This window comes from Schistocerca nitens, chromosome 5 (genome assembly GCF_023898315.1).
Source record: "Schistocerca nitens isolate TAMUIC-IGC-003100 chromosome 5, iqSchNite1.1, whole genome shotgun sequence".
Classification (NCBI taxonomy): domain Eukaryota; kingdom Metazoa; phylum Arthropoda; class Insecta; order Orthoptera; family Acrididae; genus Schistocerca; species Schistocerca nitens.
This window is the reverse complement of record NC_064618.1, coordinates 616833196-616850672: the sequence shown is the minus strand read 5'-3', so window position 1 is coordinate 616850672 and position 17477 is coordinate 616833196. Positions and strand designations below refer to the sequence as shown.

Genomic DNA, 17477 nt, shown 5'->3' with positions numbered 1-17477 from the left:
TATTGTATATTTTTACAGTTAGTGTTATTACCTTTCGCAGATAAATAGATGTTTGCAGTTCATTTTGAGTCACATACAGTCATATTTATTTATGTTTCACCTCGATAGTGGTGAATATTGCAAAAGGGACACTACACCTGTCCGGTCACACAAAAGAGGACGCTGCTGGTTCTACGTGCACGTGCTATCCTAATCACTTATTACGGTTCCACTATTCCCCACACCCTTCGATTTTGGAGTGATTCGGAACACTGGTTCTGGGTGCTGCGCTTTTGGCGAACGGTAGCGTGTGACACAGTGGCTGGCGGCCCGTGCCGTAACTACCCGGCGGCGGACGAGCGTTGTGGCGCGTGCGCAGGCGCGGCTGGCTGACGGAGCCGCTGTACGAGTCGAGTCCGGGCCCGGCGGGCTACGTGCCGCCGCCCCCCGAGGTGTACCTGCGTCGCGCGCCCAAGCCCGCGGTGGGCGGCCGCCGGCCTCCCATGCCGCAGTCGGCGCGCCCCGGCCCGGACGCCTACTACCCCAGCTACGCCTGGGGCCGGCACACGCCCGCCTTCTCCTTCCGGAAGCGCAACTCGCCGCTCGTCATGGCCTTCTTTCTGCGGGAGGACAACCCCTGACGCCGGCGCCGCCTCAATTCACCTTATGTTTCCTGTGTCCCTCTAGTAAATCAGTAAAGTACTTTTACCGTGTGAAAAGTCCATTTCCTCCGCGCTTCGGAGTTGCTGTGGCACTGAGTGAAATCACACTCGCGGAGCCGGCCGCGGTGGTCTCGCGGTTCTAGGCGCGCAGTCCGGAACCGTGGGACTGCTACGGTCGCAGGTTCGAATCCTGCCTCGGGCATGGATGTGTGTGATGTCCTTAGGTTAGTTAGGTTTAAATAGTTCTAAGTTCTAGGGGACTGATAACCACAGCAGTTGAGTCCCATAGTGCTCAGAGCCATTTTTGAACACTCGCTGACGAGGCGAGGATCGTCGCACTATTGGTGCTGTGCCCTGCACGACATAGATATAAGTGTTATGACAGATGGCCACTTGTTACGACTTCTGCACCTCTTGTTACGGCCGTTTGCTACTTGTTAGCAGCAGACACAGTGGCTGCGCCAAAGACTGAGACGGCGTGGAGTTTTACAATTATTTATTGAACTTTCTTTACAATTTCTCCCTCGCCGTCGCTGCCCAGCCCTGCAGATCCCTCCGCCTGGCTGCTGCTGTGTAGATTCTCCGACAATGCGCGCAACGCGCTCCACCTGTGCTCCGCTGAAGCCAGGATGCCCTCTGGTTGAGATGAACTCGTCGCCGGTCGGCGCCCCAGTACGGGCACGCCCACGGTGCCGCGTCGCCGTGAGGTCAGCTGCCGACGCCTGCTGCACCGGCGGCTGGGAAGCCGTCAGTCGCGATGTCCGCGAGGTCCCGTCATGGTCGGATCACGCAGCGTGGCCGGGTTGCCGTGAAGTCCGGACGTCAGTCCCCGGCGGCGCCTGTGACCGAGACCGCGCTGCGGCCGGTCCTGCTGGAAGTTCTCGCTGTAGTTAGTCAGCCATGGTGCCGACCGAACTCGGTCCGACCCCCAGAGCTGAAGTTGACATCTGGCGGAGAACGGATGACCCCTGCGAGCTGGAACAGACTTCCGGAATCGTCACCTGCGAAGATTGAACATTCGGACACGGACCACGTCCGTTCTCAGATCCGAACTGCTTCCTAATGACCTCTGTCCGTTGCTGCCTGCGCTCCACTATTTATATCCGACAGGACGACGTTTTTTACCCTCGGTGGCAGCTCCTTGTTATTACTCCCGCAGTATATGGCAGCGTAACTTAGCGTGCTGGCCTCACTTCCCTTACTCACAAGGGAACCTCCCCATCGCACCCCCCTCAGATTTAGTTATAAGTTGGCACAGGGATAGGCCATGAAAAACTGAACACAGATCAATCGAGAAAACAGGAAGAAGTTGTATGGAACTATGAAAAAAATAAGCAAAATATACAAACTGAGTAGTCCGTGTCCAAGATAAGCCACATCAAGGTACATGTTCACTGATGAGCACCGTGGTCCCGTGGTTACCGCGAGCAGCTACGGAACGGAAGGTCCCTGGTTCAATCCTCCCTCGAGTGAAAAGTTTTAATTTTTTATTTTCAGACAATTATCAAAGTTCATGCACTCAGACATGATCAACTTCGCTCTCCAAAATTCCAGGACATGTTCAGATTTGCTTGGACACATGCAGGATTTGACGGTCTACACACGGAAAAACTTGAAAACGTTAAAAACGTATGTTTTGACAGAGCACAGGGAAAACTGTGCGACTGTGAAACTTGTTGCCGTTTATGTGACAAACTCTTATGTTTTCATCACTTTTTTGGGAGTGATTATCACATCCACAAGAAAACCTAAATCGGGCAAGGTAGAAGAAACTTTTTACCCATTCGCCAAGTGTGCAAGTTAGGTGGGTCGACAACATATTCCTGTAATGTGAAGCACATGCCGTCACCAGTGTCGTATAGAATATTTCAGACGTGTTTTCCTGTGGAGGAATCGGTTGACCTATGAATTTGCGATCAAATGTTTTCGGTTCCTATTGGAGAGGCACGTCCTTTCGTCTACTAATCGCACGGTTTTGCGGTGCGGTCGCAAAACACAGACACTAAACTTATTACAGTGAACAGAGACGTCAATGAATGAACGGTCAGATTGTAACTTCGCGAAAATAAAGTAAGTAAAATTTTTACTCGAGGGAGGACTCGAACCAAGGACCTCTCGTTCCGCAGTTACTCACTCTAACCACGGGACCACGGCGCTCCTCAGCTTACACAGTCCTTGATGTTGCATATCTTACACTTGGACTACTCAGTTTGTATATTTTGCTTATTTTTCCATAGTTGCACACAACTTCTTCCTGTTTTCTCGATTGATATGTGTTCAGTTTTTCAAGGCTTATCCACTGTGTCAATTTATAACTAAATCTGAGGGGGGTGCGATGGGGAGGTTCCCTTGTCAGCACTCTCCAGGCTTTGCTTGGCGCTCGGTCTGTGTGCGTCCTTGCGTCAGCTTGTTGGTAGACTGCAGCTGTCAGCAAGGCTATCTGTGCCGCGCTTACTTCGCAACGCCTCGATCGCCGACGTGCCTGTGTTTTGCCATTCTCTACTGTGTGAAGCAACACTTACTACATGTGGCCGCAACATAGGTTTTCGATAAAAATGTCGAAACGCCTGCGATAAATGCATGTTCGAACGTAAATGTAGATGCTAGCCAAGGCTGCAGGTTGTGCTCTTGATCTAACCACAAACGGCACGTCTGCGATCTCCTCAACACCTCGTAAGTGTCAGTCGTGGTAAGAACAGTGTTCTGTGTAGGTCTTTGTGCATTATGTCGGAGCTAAGTGAATCGAACATACACAGGTTGGTAGTCGGTTAATCATATGACGGGTACTTCTGTAACAATGTATTTGGTCTTTCCAGAGGCACCGTATCGAGGATTTATACCGTATGTGCGGAAAGCGGAAAAACTTTAGCCGCTAAATCAGAACGCGGGCGAAAGTACGTGCCGAGTGATCGTGACGGGCGCTCGTTGCAGAGGATTCTGACAAGAAGTTGACGACAGCTGCGAAAGTCATTGCACAACTGAATGTCGCACCACCGAAGTAACACGAAGGGGCTCTAGAAGCATAGAACTGCAGGGTCTAGTTTATCAGGGGATACAACCCGTCGGCTTTGACCAATGACGTCAGAATTCGCCAGAGAGCATGTATTACAAAGATGAAAGAGCTGAGAAGAATGTTCAAAAACAAAGGAATGCCAGAGAGAAAAACTGTACTTCACATATGTAAGGGCCAGTAGTATTTTCACGTTAACGATATCGCGTGTTTGTATCTTAGTATTTCTCCGCAAAATACAATGGAAAGAAATGAATGAAATATGTTACTAGCAAAGAGTACATCACGTTACATGTATGTCATTTGTATCTCGAAAGTCTTTCGAACTGTATTGCTTAAGTGCAGTACGGGATACAAGTTCAGCGTAGTCGATTTCTTAGTTTCAACTAGCATTGCTGTCCTGTTGTTCACTTGAACTATGTATCCCCTGCTTCACTAAACCGCAAATGAAACACCCGATACAAATTAAAAGCTCATTCGAAGTGTGTTGCTTAAGTACAGTCCGGAATACGAGTTTGCCGTAAGTCGATTTCTTCGTTTTCACTAGCATTACTGTCCTGTTTTTCACCTGAACGATGTATCCTCCGCTTCAGTAAACCCTAAGTGGAACACGGGATACAAATTGTAGATGTGCTGTTTGTCTCCGCTATTACTAACAGTCTTTTCTTACGTACATATCAGTATTACTGATGACAGAAGGACCTACGTATGTAATATATGTATACCAGACTTCCATTGACCTCGATATATGTACACTGGTAACGAAAAGGTGGAAATACACGTACGTTACATTTGCAACCTGTACCTCAATTGAACTACACGGAGACAAGAAGACGACACATGTACAATTTGCATCTCGTACTTCACTATGGGGTACAGTTTTCTTGTTGCCTTGGACGCTAATAGTATCCCATTCGTTACTTGAGCTATATAGCTATACGCAACATTTGTATCTTGCTCGCCAATTGACATATATAGTGTCAGTGTAAAGGCGAAGTGAAGGACGGGATACAAATTATAGTTGTGTCGTCAGTCTAAAGGCGAAGTGAAGGACGTCTCACGTCCGTCGGCCGTCGTAATTAAATATATTATTATTGTTATTATTATTTTTTGATTGTTGCCGACTTACGTGGTGGGCCTTAATAAAAATGATATTTCATTTAATTTTGATTTTACGATTAAATGCTTTCCCGAAGTTCTCCTTTTTAACAATATTAATCTTAAATTATTTGTTACGTTAATGAATGTTAGACTCGCTGAATCTTAAAACATGAGCATATAAGTTGTACAATGTAATAAACTTTTCATATTAATTTCCTCGGCTAGTCAGTTCACTTTAAAGCAAAAGATCTTTAGTTATTAATTACAATTGCGGCCCACACACGCGCGAGAGTATTTTTCTTACCTCCGTTAACCATTGTATTGTAGTCAGAGTCCTGGCTCTGGGTCTCGGCTATGGTACTGAAAATAAGAGTCTTAAAGTTACGTATTTCTGCAACTTCGTGCGGCTGTGGAGAAAAATTAATATTATGTTAATAGCGGGCGAGTTTTCCGCTTCCGCTAATTTTTCATAAGTTAATATCGCCACGTAATGGCGTCGTTGGCTGCATCGGCTGCTGCGATTGTTGAACTGTAAATTACTTGAATGCAGGTTAATTCAAGGAAGGCGGACATGAAATCGGGATCACCTCTTACAAATTAAAAGTGCACAATAATATTAAATCAGTATATTATATGCTTAACTCATACAAATATGCTTACATTTGCCAGCACTCGCAAGATGTCCGTCGATACACAATAAAGACAAGAGAAGAAGTGAAGACGACTAAAAAATTAACAAAAGAGCGTATCTTGTCGTCTCTTTAGATCACTTTGTTATATTTCTTTGCATTGCATTTCTTTGCTTTTTTCGACAGAGAAATTATTGTTTTACGGCTACATGAAAAAAAATATTATTTAATTTATGAATGTCTTTTATTCATAAATATTGGTTTTAAGTCTTTTCGTAATATGGCACTGGGGACGCTATAGACGGGATACAAATTTTAGTTGTGTCGGGGGTTTCGCCTGTAATATAGCAAGTACACATTCGAAAATGTCGAACTGATACTAGTGCTCGGAAACGAAAGAAGATCGACAGCTGAGGAATTTCTATTACGTACTTCACAACACGAAAACACACATATTGGTGGAATAAAACTGTGAAATATGTCAAAATTGTGAAATACAGTGAAAGAAGCAAATGGAAAAGTGAGCTTCAAATGGCTCTGAGCACTATGGGACTTAACAGCTATGGTCATCAGTCCCCTAGAACTTAGAACTACTTAAACCTAACTAACCTAAAGACATCACACAACACCCAGTCATCACGAGGCAGAGAAAATCCCTGACCCCGCCGGGAATCGAACCCGGGAACCCGGGCGTGGGAAGCGAGAACGCTACCGCACGACCACGCGCTGCGGACAAAGTGAGCTTACCACACGGAAATATCGAGGAATAACCGAAGCTCGTCTACACAGACAGTAACGAAAATTACGTACCCACAAACAGGCAAATCCATTTCTATAAACGAAAATAAGACACTAAAAATTGTTCTACAATAACAAACTAATACTCCAAATTACCTCAATATCATTACGAATAATTATTTTAATGTACAATGATAGCGCTTAACCGGAACACAGAACTGTTTTATTATCTATGCCTCGAAGTGAAGACCTTACTATCTATGACTAATGTATGACGTCATTGGTCAAAGCCGACGGGTTGTATCCCCTGCTAAACTAGACTCGAATTGCAGGACGAGCTGGAGCTCCAAAACCACTCACCAGTGATGCAAATGCCGGTAACAGGGAAACGTGGTGTGGAGCAACGGAAGAAACTCGTTTGGTCAGATGAGTCTTACTTCACACAGTTATCAATGTCCATCCGAGATTACGCCCCCAAGACTGAAAACACTGCGGGAGGTTCGCCGGTGAGTTGGGCAGCCCTATTGCAGTATTGCATGGGCTCCATAGTCCATAGATAGTGTGGCCATTCTGGCTGATCAGGTCTACCCCACGGTGTAATCTTTGTTCCCCCAATGGTGATTTTCTGTTCCAAGAAGACCGGATCTTTGTTCACACAGCTTACATCCTCCATGACTGGTTTTGTGGGCGCGAGGATGAACTGTCGCATCTCCCCTGGCCACCACGGTCACCAGATCTCAATATTATTGAGCCTTTGTGTTCTACTTTGGACAGAAGTCATTATCTGAACTTGCCAATATTTTGCAGAAAAATGGTATAAGATTCCTTTGAAAACTATACAGGAGCTGCATTTCTCCTTTCCGAGACTGGAAGCTGTTTTGAATACCAACGGTTTTCCTACGCCTTATTATGCATGGCAGTGTGTCGTGTTTTTGTTTCCATATTTTTGTCCATCCCTTATACGTGCGTACTGCTCCGCAGATTTATGGGAAACGTTCTTGGCTGACTCAGATTAGTATTGCTACACTATTAAGTCAGTCTAAGTAATGGAAACGAACTACAAACCAATATTATAGAAAGGGGGTGAGTTTGGAGATACGATATTCCGAAAAGACTTTGAGGAGCAGTTGAAGACCCGAGTCTAAACAAGCCCCCTGTACTAGACACATTTCTTCAGAACTAATGAGATCCTTGCAGGAGCCACCCATAATTAAGGAGAACTGCCGCCAGAGTTCAAGAGGAATGTTATACTTTTATTTTCAAAGAAAACAATTGCTGACAGGTGTGAATATTAGCGAACCATCAGTTTAATAAGTCATGATCGTAAAATACTGACACGAATTATTTACAGAAGAATGGAAAAAACAGTAAACGCCGATCACAGCGATGAATTTTTTGGGTTCCAGAAAAATGTAGGAACTCGCTAGCCAATACTGGCCTTACGACTTCAAGACAGACTGAAAAAGGCAAACCTACGTTTATCACATTTGTAGGTTTAAATAAAGCTTTTGACTATATTGACAAACATATTTCGAAATTATGAAAGTAGCAGGGATTAAACACAAAAAGCCTTGCCCAGAAATTAGACTGCGGTTGTGAAAGTGGAAGGATATGAAAGGGAAACAGTGATTGAGATGTAAGTGAAATAACATTATTCAGTCTGTACACTAAACAAGCAGTAAAGGAAACTAAAGAGAAAACTGAAAGGGGAATTTAAGTTCAAGGAGAAGAAATAAAAATCTTTGTGTTTTGCCAACGTCGTTTTAATTCTGTCAGAGACCGCAAAGGACCTGGAAGAGTAGTTGAATGGAATGTGACCTGAAGAAAGGTTATAAAGTGAAACAATGTTTGTGAAATGCAGTCTAACTAAATCAGGCAACGCTGAGTGAATCTCGTAAATGAAGAGGTTTGGACAGTTCAGATTAGTCTGAACTCAACAACAACAACAACAACAAGTGTCCAGCCCCGCTGTGGCTCGCGAGACATGGTTATATTCTCACTACTCCATAGGCAATAGAAAGTCCTTTAACAGTCCATACGTCCGCCTCAGCAGCTGAGAGGTCAGTGCAGGTGATTGCCATGCGGGGGACACGGGTTCGATTTTTTTTCCTTTGCAAGAGAACTGATACGGGTTGCACTCAGCCTCGTGAAGCGGATCCTAGGTCAAGAAAACCGACAACGTTGGAGAGCGGCGTGCTGACCACATGCCCCTCTGTACCGCACCCACTGACACCATTGGCAGAGGATGACACGGCGGTCGGTCGGCCCCGATGCCCTTCTAGGTGCAGATCGACGAACTCACAAAAATCTAACCACTTTCGGAATCATTCCGAGATCCGACCTCTGAACCGGAATATGTTCATCGCTAACAACAAAATACAGTGCCTCCAGTTGGCTCCTAGGAACGCTCTCTGATAAGCTCCACGACAACAACACTTTTTAAACTCATGAGGGAAAATGTCACACAGAAACACCACAGTCGCATTAGCACGGGAGCAAATTAACTTCATAGGTATTAATTAACCCTAGCCAAGTCCGTCACTTGTATCCATCTCCACCTCCAAGTAGCTAATGACACCATTGTCAGCTCTGGGGCCTCTTTTCTCTGAAAGAGTCCACGCTCACTAATACGCAATACAGGTCGCGAAAAATTGGAAAGTGCCTTAGCAGACTTCGACGCCCGGCCACGAGAATGCACTTTCGAATGGTTTGTACTTTTTCTACGAGAAAAGTAACAACCTTGGTCAAACAGGTCCACTAACTGCAGGCTTCGGAAATGGCAACAGTTCTAAGACACAAACTCCGCTCCAGAAGGCCCATGACTTGCCATTTCAACTGCATGATTGCTGCCAGCACACTGCTCGATCTAGCGTTCCACTGAATTTTATAGGGCGTCCACATGAAACCTCCCAGCTTCCCAACTGCAATAAAAAAAAGACGAAGAAGAAGAAGAAGAAGAAGCTGCTATTAGACATAAATGCTTAGAGTTTGCGACATCATGTACAGCAACTCAGAAAGTTTTACGCAGATTTTTTTTCCAAGCGATTCCTTTTCTTTTGCTTCAGCTACTAAATAAGTACCAGAAATGACTATATCTCAACAGAGAGATCTCTGATTGGTCTATCCGGGGTACAGAGTTCAAACCGTGCTGTCACCAACTGTACCTTCTACTTTAAGTTACACCAGGAGTGTCAATACAGTGAGTCTGTGTTTTGTTCTGTTGTGGAACAAATCTTTACAGATTTTGACAAATAATATAGGTAATTTAGACATGGAATAACATTGCGTCATTTAATTTGAGGACCCATTTGTGTCTTGCATCAAAGTGGGCGTGTAGATAGAAGTACAGACGTGTTTGGGAGCCCATTGAGAGTACACAGAACAAGACGGCCCGCACTAACGGAAACGTACTCAATGGCTGTTTCGTTTTTATTGGCCTGTAAAATTTTGGGCTGTGACCGGTGAGCAAAATACGTGCATCTGTGTGTGTGTGTGTGTGTGTGTGTGTGTGTGTGTGTGTGTGTGTGTAGGGACGTGTGACATCACATGTATATGCTCATATACGAGGTGTGGCTAGAAAAAAACCGGACTAGTACTGGTGAAACAATAAAACGAATGCAATAAGGCTGAAAGTCGCGTGGCCTGTCACGTGACTCTCGCTCCGCCTACTGCTCGAGTGTCATCTGCCTCCTGCACTCAGTCTGCCCGTGGCGTCTGTTTTAAGTAGTTGACGTTTTGTCTGTGCGTCGGAAAATGTTGAGTGTACAGAAAGAACAGCGTGTTAACATCAAATTTTGTTTCAAACTAGGAAAATCTGCAAGTGAAACGTTTGTAATGTTACAACAAGTGTACGGCGATGATTGTTTATCGCGAACACAAGTGTTTGAGTGGTTTAAACGATTTAAAGATGGCCGCGAAGACACCAGTGATGACACTCGCACTGGCAGACCATTGTCAGCAAAAACTGACATCAAAGGGATTGTGCACATTGATTGGGTACCAGAGGGACAAACAGTGAATCAGCATTACTACATTAGCGTCCTAGCTACCCTACGTGAGCGAGTACGGAGAAAACGGAACGATTTGTGGAGAAAAAAGTCATGGATCCTTCACCAAGACAATGCCCCAGCTCACAGTGCGTTGTCAGTGAAGACGTTTTTGGCAAAACACAACATTCCCATCTTAGATCATCCACCCTACTCACCTGATTTGGCCCCCTGTGACTTTTTTCTTTTCCCTAAAGTCAAGTCAGCTTTGAAAGGAACTAGATTTGAGACTGTTGAAGCAGTAAAAGAAAAAGCGACGGAAGTAATGTATGGACTTACCGAAAATGATCTGCAGCATTGCTATGAACAGTGGAAAATTCGTATGGAGCGGTGTAGAGACTGAGGAGGAGAGTACATTGAAGGAGATAACATGAAATTGTAAATAACTGTAAATAAATGTTTTTTCCAGCATCAGTCCGGTTTTTTTCCAGCCGCACCTCGTACTGTGGGCCACAAGCCCCATAGATATACAGGGTGTCCGAAAAGACTTTCCTTGATTACATAAATTGATAACTCAGGCTAGAAGTAAGATACAAATATGAAACTTGTGTCGAATTGTTTACAACTATCAAAGTTTTTTTCTGTTTTAGGTTCGCAGGACGTAAGTAGTGGATGAGGTGCAGTGCCCAAGAAGCCATGCTAACCAATCAGGAGAAGGCACAGTGTGTCATTTAGTACCATGAGACACGATCACCAACCACAGTGCAGAGACACTTCACTTCCAGACAACATTTGGAAGGAATCCACCTGATGTCAAGAGGATTAAAGCCTGGTATGAGAAGTTCAAGAACACAGGATCGGTTGCTGACCTTCCGAGGTCTGGTCGACCAACAACCTCGCAGACAGGGTGGAAGCTGTAAGGCAGTCTTGTCTGCGAAGTCCGAAGAAATCGGTGCGCAGGGCCTCACGTGAATTACAGATGCCAAAAAGCTCTCTCCATGACATTTTACACAAACTTTTATTGTTTCGTGCATAGAAAGTGCAAATCGTTCAGGCCTTGTTGTTCAATGACAGTATACGTCGATATGACTTTGCGGTCGAAATGCTATCACGTATTGAGGACGATGATGGTTATCTCAGACGAATTGCCTTTTCCGACGAAGCGACCTTTTTTGTCAGTGGAGTAGTGAATCGCCATAATGTGCGCATTTGGGGTTCACAACCCCCTGGTGAGGTCATGGAGTGCACCAGAGGCAGTCCAAAGGTGAATGTTTGGTGCGCGCTATTGCACGATCGAATTATCGGGCCATTCTTCTTCGCTGAGGCTACCATCACATCTGCAGTGTATCTGGACATGTTGCAAGTGTATACTGTTCCTCAGCTGCTTCAGTATCAGCCCGATGCGCCACCTCATTGGTGTTTGGACGTCCGTGCCTATCTCGATATGATCTTTCCTGGGCGATGGATTGGTCGTGATGGGCCAACGGTTTGGCCTCCACGCTCTCCTGACATAACCCCATTAGACTTCTTTTTATGGGGTTATGTAAAGGATGAGGTCTACCGAACACATATACCAGAATTTGAAACCCTGCGGCAACGGATAACCACAGTCATTGAATCGATCCCTCCAGTGATGTTGGCTAATGTGTGGACGGAAAGTGAATATCGCCTAGATGTGCTACGTGCTACCAAGGGTGCTCATGTGGAAGTTTACTGATGTGTGAAAAAAAACTTTGATAGTTTGTAAACAATTAGACACCAGTTTCATATTTTTATCTTACTTCTAGCCTGTGTTATCAATTTATGTAATCAGGGAAAGACTTTTCGGACACCCTGTACTACTCTCTTGACATTCTGTGATATCTGATAACATGACCTTCCCGCTGATCTTAACTGTACTGCTTACTCACTTGTCTTTCTGGCTAATGTGTGGACGGAAAGTGAATATCGCCTAGATGTGCTACGTGCTACCAAGGGTGCTCATGTGGAAGTTTACTGATGTGTGAAAAAAAACTTTGATAGTTTGTAAACAATTAGACACCAGTTTCATATTTTTATCTTACTTCTAGCCTGTGTTATCAATTTATGTAATCAGGGAAAGACTTTTCGGACACCCTGTACTACTCTCTTGACATTCTGTGATATCTGATAACATGACCTTCCCGCTGATCTTAACTGTACTGCTTACTCACTTGTCTTTCTGAGTCATGTGGGTATCCCAAGAAATGAACCGACCGACCACTTTACTAGAGAAACGATTACTTATCCAACATCCGCTTTGACGATTTGAGTTGCGGATTCGTAGGTGCAAACAAGAACCCTCCTCACTCGAAGATGGAATGACACCAGATGGGCTACTGCCCCTCAAATAAACTCCGTACTATGAAGTACGCTACTGCTGCATGGCGCTCTGCTTTCGATACCAGCCAGAGGGAATCCACTGTCCTTTGTCGCCCCCGCACTGACCATGTCTGTTTAACCCATAGTTCTATTTTATCTCAAATGAAACTACATGGTTTCAGAGACCTTTCCAACTCTCAAACATCTATGATGCATGTATGCAGACCGAAGCCACGAATGAAAATTTGTACCGAGGCCAGGTTTCGAAACCGGATTTCCTGCTCACTAGGCAGGTGCGCTAACTACTATACAACCGTAGCACAGTGGCTCTGCCTGGGTGGCGTAGCGGTTAGCACTCGTGCCTAGAGAGCAGGAGACCTGGGTTCGAATCCCAGTTTTGGTACAAATTTTCATTCGTCACTTCAGTCTCAATTTATACATTATTTATTTAATGTAACGAGCCACCCTGATTCGGTTGCGGTACCTTACAGGCAGTAGCTCTCACCCTAATGGGATGCGCTCTCCTTCTGGCTCTCCGTACTAAGCTATTCTGGGTTCTTTGTCCCTAATATTGACATGCTACTCATTCAGCGCTGAATTTCTTCTCCATTTTCTCTGTGAATGTTGTTTCTGTTCCCAGATATAACTTTTAAAACCACTTTCGGGGCCGGGCATGGTGGTTGGCGTTGGGACATGTACCGCTGCATGCTGGGTCTGGGGAAGGGCCCTCGACCCTGCCTCCTGTGCCAGCTGTCTTGGTCATCCCTCTTTTAATCTGTTTTAACTGTTTTTAGATGTGGTTAGCCCCCTTTTTTCCTACCACATCCAATTTTCCGTTTTAGGAGTAACACTCCGATGAGTAGTGGTTGATGTTCCTCTCTTTAACACTTTCTCTATAAAAGTTCGGCAGTGGGATGGAGGTGTAGGATGCTTACCAGGTAGGATTGGCGAAGGACATTGAAGAAGTTAAAAGAAATACAGCAGGCTTTGTATTATAGCGAAATAGGAGGGAGAATGTCACGAATATGACGCACGAGACAGGATGCCAGTTGTCAAAACAAAGGAGTTTTACGATACTGCAGAGCCTGTGTTATGCGAATTACGATGCAAGGTTCCTTTGGACATGCACACAGACTCTGAAATATCGTATTTATCCTCCGAGACAGGGCAAGCCACTGTCAAGTAAAATGTCTCCTCTGTATGGCAACATAAATAATGGATGTACGAGTACAGGCTGTAGATACAGGTTGTAGACACATGGATGACGACATATAAAACTCAGGGTCTGGTCGTAGTCGTACTTTTTTTTATCATACTAATTTATTAATTTATTTATTTTTATATATTTGTTAAGATCACTTAGGACGCCCTCCAGGCGAAAAACAGTTATGTGTAACTACCATCAATAACAAACAAAATAAAAAGGGAATTATAGAATTTAAAGATAACGCCCTCCTGGCAGAACAGACAAAATGGCATCCGCGTCCCACCAACTTGTGTGTAGACGCACACTGTATCCCAAGGCAGTCAGGCATGTTCCAGGCACGTCTTCACGAAGAATATTGCATTTGCCGATATATTGGATCGAGTCCTGATATTACACAATCTCAATGAAATCACCTTCTCATACCTGGGACACCCCAGCTGCAGGGGGTATCTGTTTTAATTACTATCTAAAAAGTTGGCGTAGTACTGACGGTATCGCGGATGGTACACGAGAAAAGTAAAGCGACCTAGCAGGTACGTCCAAAAATCAAGAACACTCTTATCACCTTCACGGAACAAATAAGAGATCGAGAGGCCTTTTATCCAGGTCACAGCGTTGGTCCTCCTACGTGGGAAGTATGTCTCATCTGGGAACAAAAGAGATTGCAGTGTAATGGCATGGGGAGCAGTACGTAGAAGAAAGGCAAGCATCTTCTGAATCAGTAGCCACACCTCTGCAGAAGATCCACACGTCAGTCGATGTTCGTCCGTAACAAGCGTAGACAACGAGGACACAGCGGCGAATCTGTCATTTTTATGGCATATACACGAACTTGTGTCACGTATTTACCATTAAAGACCATATACCAGGTAGCACGAGCGCTCCTGTCGAGGAGGATATGGTGCACAGAACGCCAAACCACGGGCCATGCGATCGTTGGATGTCGGCTTTCCACAACATTCCTAGTATGATTTCTCATCATTAGGCGGTAAACATCACGTGCGGTAGGGTTTCTGGTACTAGGCAAGTCGACATGGACATAACTGTATTCGATGAAAAAGGTCCTGATATGTGACTCGGTGTGACGTTCGCTGTGTTATTCAGTGGTTTGGTATTTAACTAATTTGTAAATGAAAATGATAATCTTATTTTATAACACTGAGTAATTACTAAATAATTTTTCTCCCGGCTAAAGATTTGGTCAAGTTGCTAAAGAACTACAAGTTAACGTCGTGTTAAAGTGTTGTCTGTAAGTTGTGAAAGTGTCATTAAATCACAGTTCATACAACAGATTCTATACAACTATTGATTATTATCATTAAAACCACCGAATCTCAGCCGCGCACAACACTGACGTATGTTACCTGAAACAATATTAAATAATTTCGGCTCCATACATCAGCTAGAAAAGTTTGTTATAACTATCGTGCTATGAGCACTGTTTTTAAAGAACCAATCTGATTCGAATTATTTTCATTAAAATGAGTTCGGGACCACCGGTGCACATTTATTTTTACACATTTGTATTACCTTCGGCATTTATGTCTGCAGAGTTGCGTAATTTGAATTTGCCGCTGAGATAATTGTTAAGATGGCGGCAGACAATTGATAGAGACTTTCTATTGTTAGAGCAAATAAGATAAAAATTTGAAATGCTTAGTACACTTTACTTTCGTATTGTGCACTATTTAGACTTCATCAAGTAAACATTTGATTTTTTTCTAAGGAAAACACAGACAAAAACGCGATACAAATCGCTATCATCAATGGCTGCGCTCTTTGCAGCGGCATATTTATAATAATAATGAACTATATTCTCAGGTAATAATTAACAAATAATTACAATTTCTTAACAGACTTCAGTTTGATATGCGTCCGCAGCCTAGAAAAGCCATCCAACAAAAGGTAAAAAACAAAGGAAGACAAACGCAGATCATAAAAGGAATTTACAATTATCATTGTCTTTGTATGATACACATCGATATGTCCAATTACATCATAAAATATTATATAAATAATCAGTATTTATCATCTTTTCACTGTTTCTTTTATATGCCGAATAGATAATGTTTATAACTGTTAGAGGCATAATTTCCTCTCGTCGCACTGTAGCTAAAATTTATCTCGTGGATATTACATCGGGTAGGCAAACGGTACAGTCGGCCTTTGGCTGTGGAGCGGTGCGGTACGTCCCGGCCGCTCCGTATCGCCTTTTCGGGTGTGTTGCTGTTTACCGCGCTAGTGTTGAGTGTTATAGTTACGTTCCTGACATCCGATGGCTCTTTCGTACTGCAGTTTGACACTAAGTGCTCTCGACCCAACGCCCACGAAGTAGATAGATTTCTACGCCACGTGATTCATGTTGAACCGAAAGAGCTGCTGGGTATCCACTTATCTATCGTCTCCAGCGTTGTCTACCGAGGCCTGTGACAACCTTCTCAGACGATCTGCGGAAGGTTATAGGTTCTGCCACTCTGACGGAAACGTTGGTGTGGTAATACTCGAACGTGCTGGACTGGGAATACAAAGTGTGCGCGTGTTTGAGCCACCATTTGAAGTTCCAGTGGCTTTGGTCACCCTTGCTCTTCGACCCTATGGCACAGTCCTCGGCCATACGGCCGAAAAATGGGAGACTTTCGAAACTTACCCTGTCCTTAACGGGGTGCGGCAGGTCCGTATTGAATAGCACCACCATATACCTTCGTATCTCACGATCGCTGGTTGCCGGGCGATAATTATTTACGACGGTCAGCCGAGGACCTGTTCTGGATGAAGACAGGTAGGACATATGCGTGCCGAATGCCTGCAATACCGTCTCGTGCAGACGCCCTCAGCCGATCTGATTCGACCGTCGATAGCGACCTCTTTGCCGATTACGTATGCTGCGGTGGCGAGACGAAAAACACCAGCTGTTTATGACGACCCTTCTATATTGGTGCAAGCCTTGGAGGCTCCTGCAACAAACAGTTCCTGAGGTGTCCCCTGCGTCTTCCAGCGCCGATGCCTCTGTTGCCCTCTCGTCGAGCTTAGGCGCATCACTGCAATGACAAGCCGACGGTACGGTGGAAGTTGAAGAACAGGATGGCGCGTCCACCCCCTGCCCTGCACCGGATACAGAGGCGAGACATCGTAAACAGAAATTGCCGAAGCGCCATAAGAAACGGCGCATAACGACCGACGCAATAGAATGGCTCGAGGAAGCAACGATGGATGATGAGGCGCGTCAGCCGATAAACCGATCCGACATGGCCGATACTAACGTATCACACGGTCGCTGTCTTCTCCTGCTACCGGTGGGTCCGCGCACTGTGGGGATGCGGGAGATCACCGAAGCCCCGACCCCGGGGATGCACCCACTACTACGTCTGCCTCTCGAGATCCAGTGGAATCGACCTCCCTGGGAGATTGGGCGCAGGAGATGGAAATGCAGGATGCATTTCAGGACCCTGACGATACACCGATGCCGTTGGCAACCTCTACGTTAACGGCGACAGACGCCTAGGCTTGCATGACCCACACCCGTCGCATCCTATCTCTACGCCCCGACGACGCTCCACCTGTAAAGCCAAGGACAGCCCCCCCGACTTGATGGAACAGGCATACCGCCTCGCCACGATCAATGTCAACGGCATCGCTTCTGCTCTCAAAACCCGTATGTTGCACGATACGTTACGAGCTGCGGATCTGGATGTTGTTTTCCTTCAAGAACTCCGATCACGACTTTGTATCGATACCTACGGATATGACGCCTACGCTATGCCTTCAAATGTGGGCGGAGGAGGTACGGCTGTTCTGCTGTGGGGAGGGATTATAGCGACTGATGTA

General features: G+C 45.1%; 1 protein-coding gene across 1 annotated transcript in view; it reads left to right on the top strand.

The window, feature by feature from the left end:
- The window catches only part of LOC126260620 (outer dense fiber protein 3-like protein 2), an 89563-nt gene extending 88943 nt beyond the window's left edge, over window positions 1–620 (top strand). Inside the window, exon 4 of the mRNA XM_049957958.1 lies at window positions 359–620. Coding sequence (XP_049813915.1) covers window positions 359–620 — 262 coding nt within the window. The remainder of the gene's footprint in view (window positions 1–358) is intronic.
- The last annotated feature ends 16857 nt before the right edge of the window (window positions 621–17477 follow it).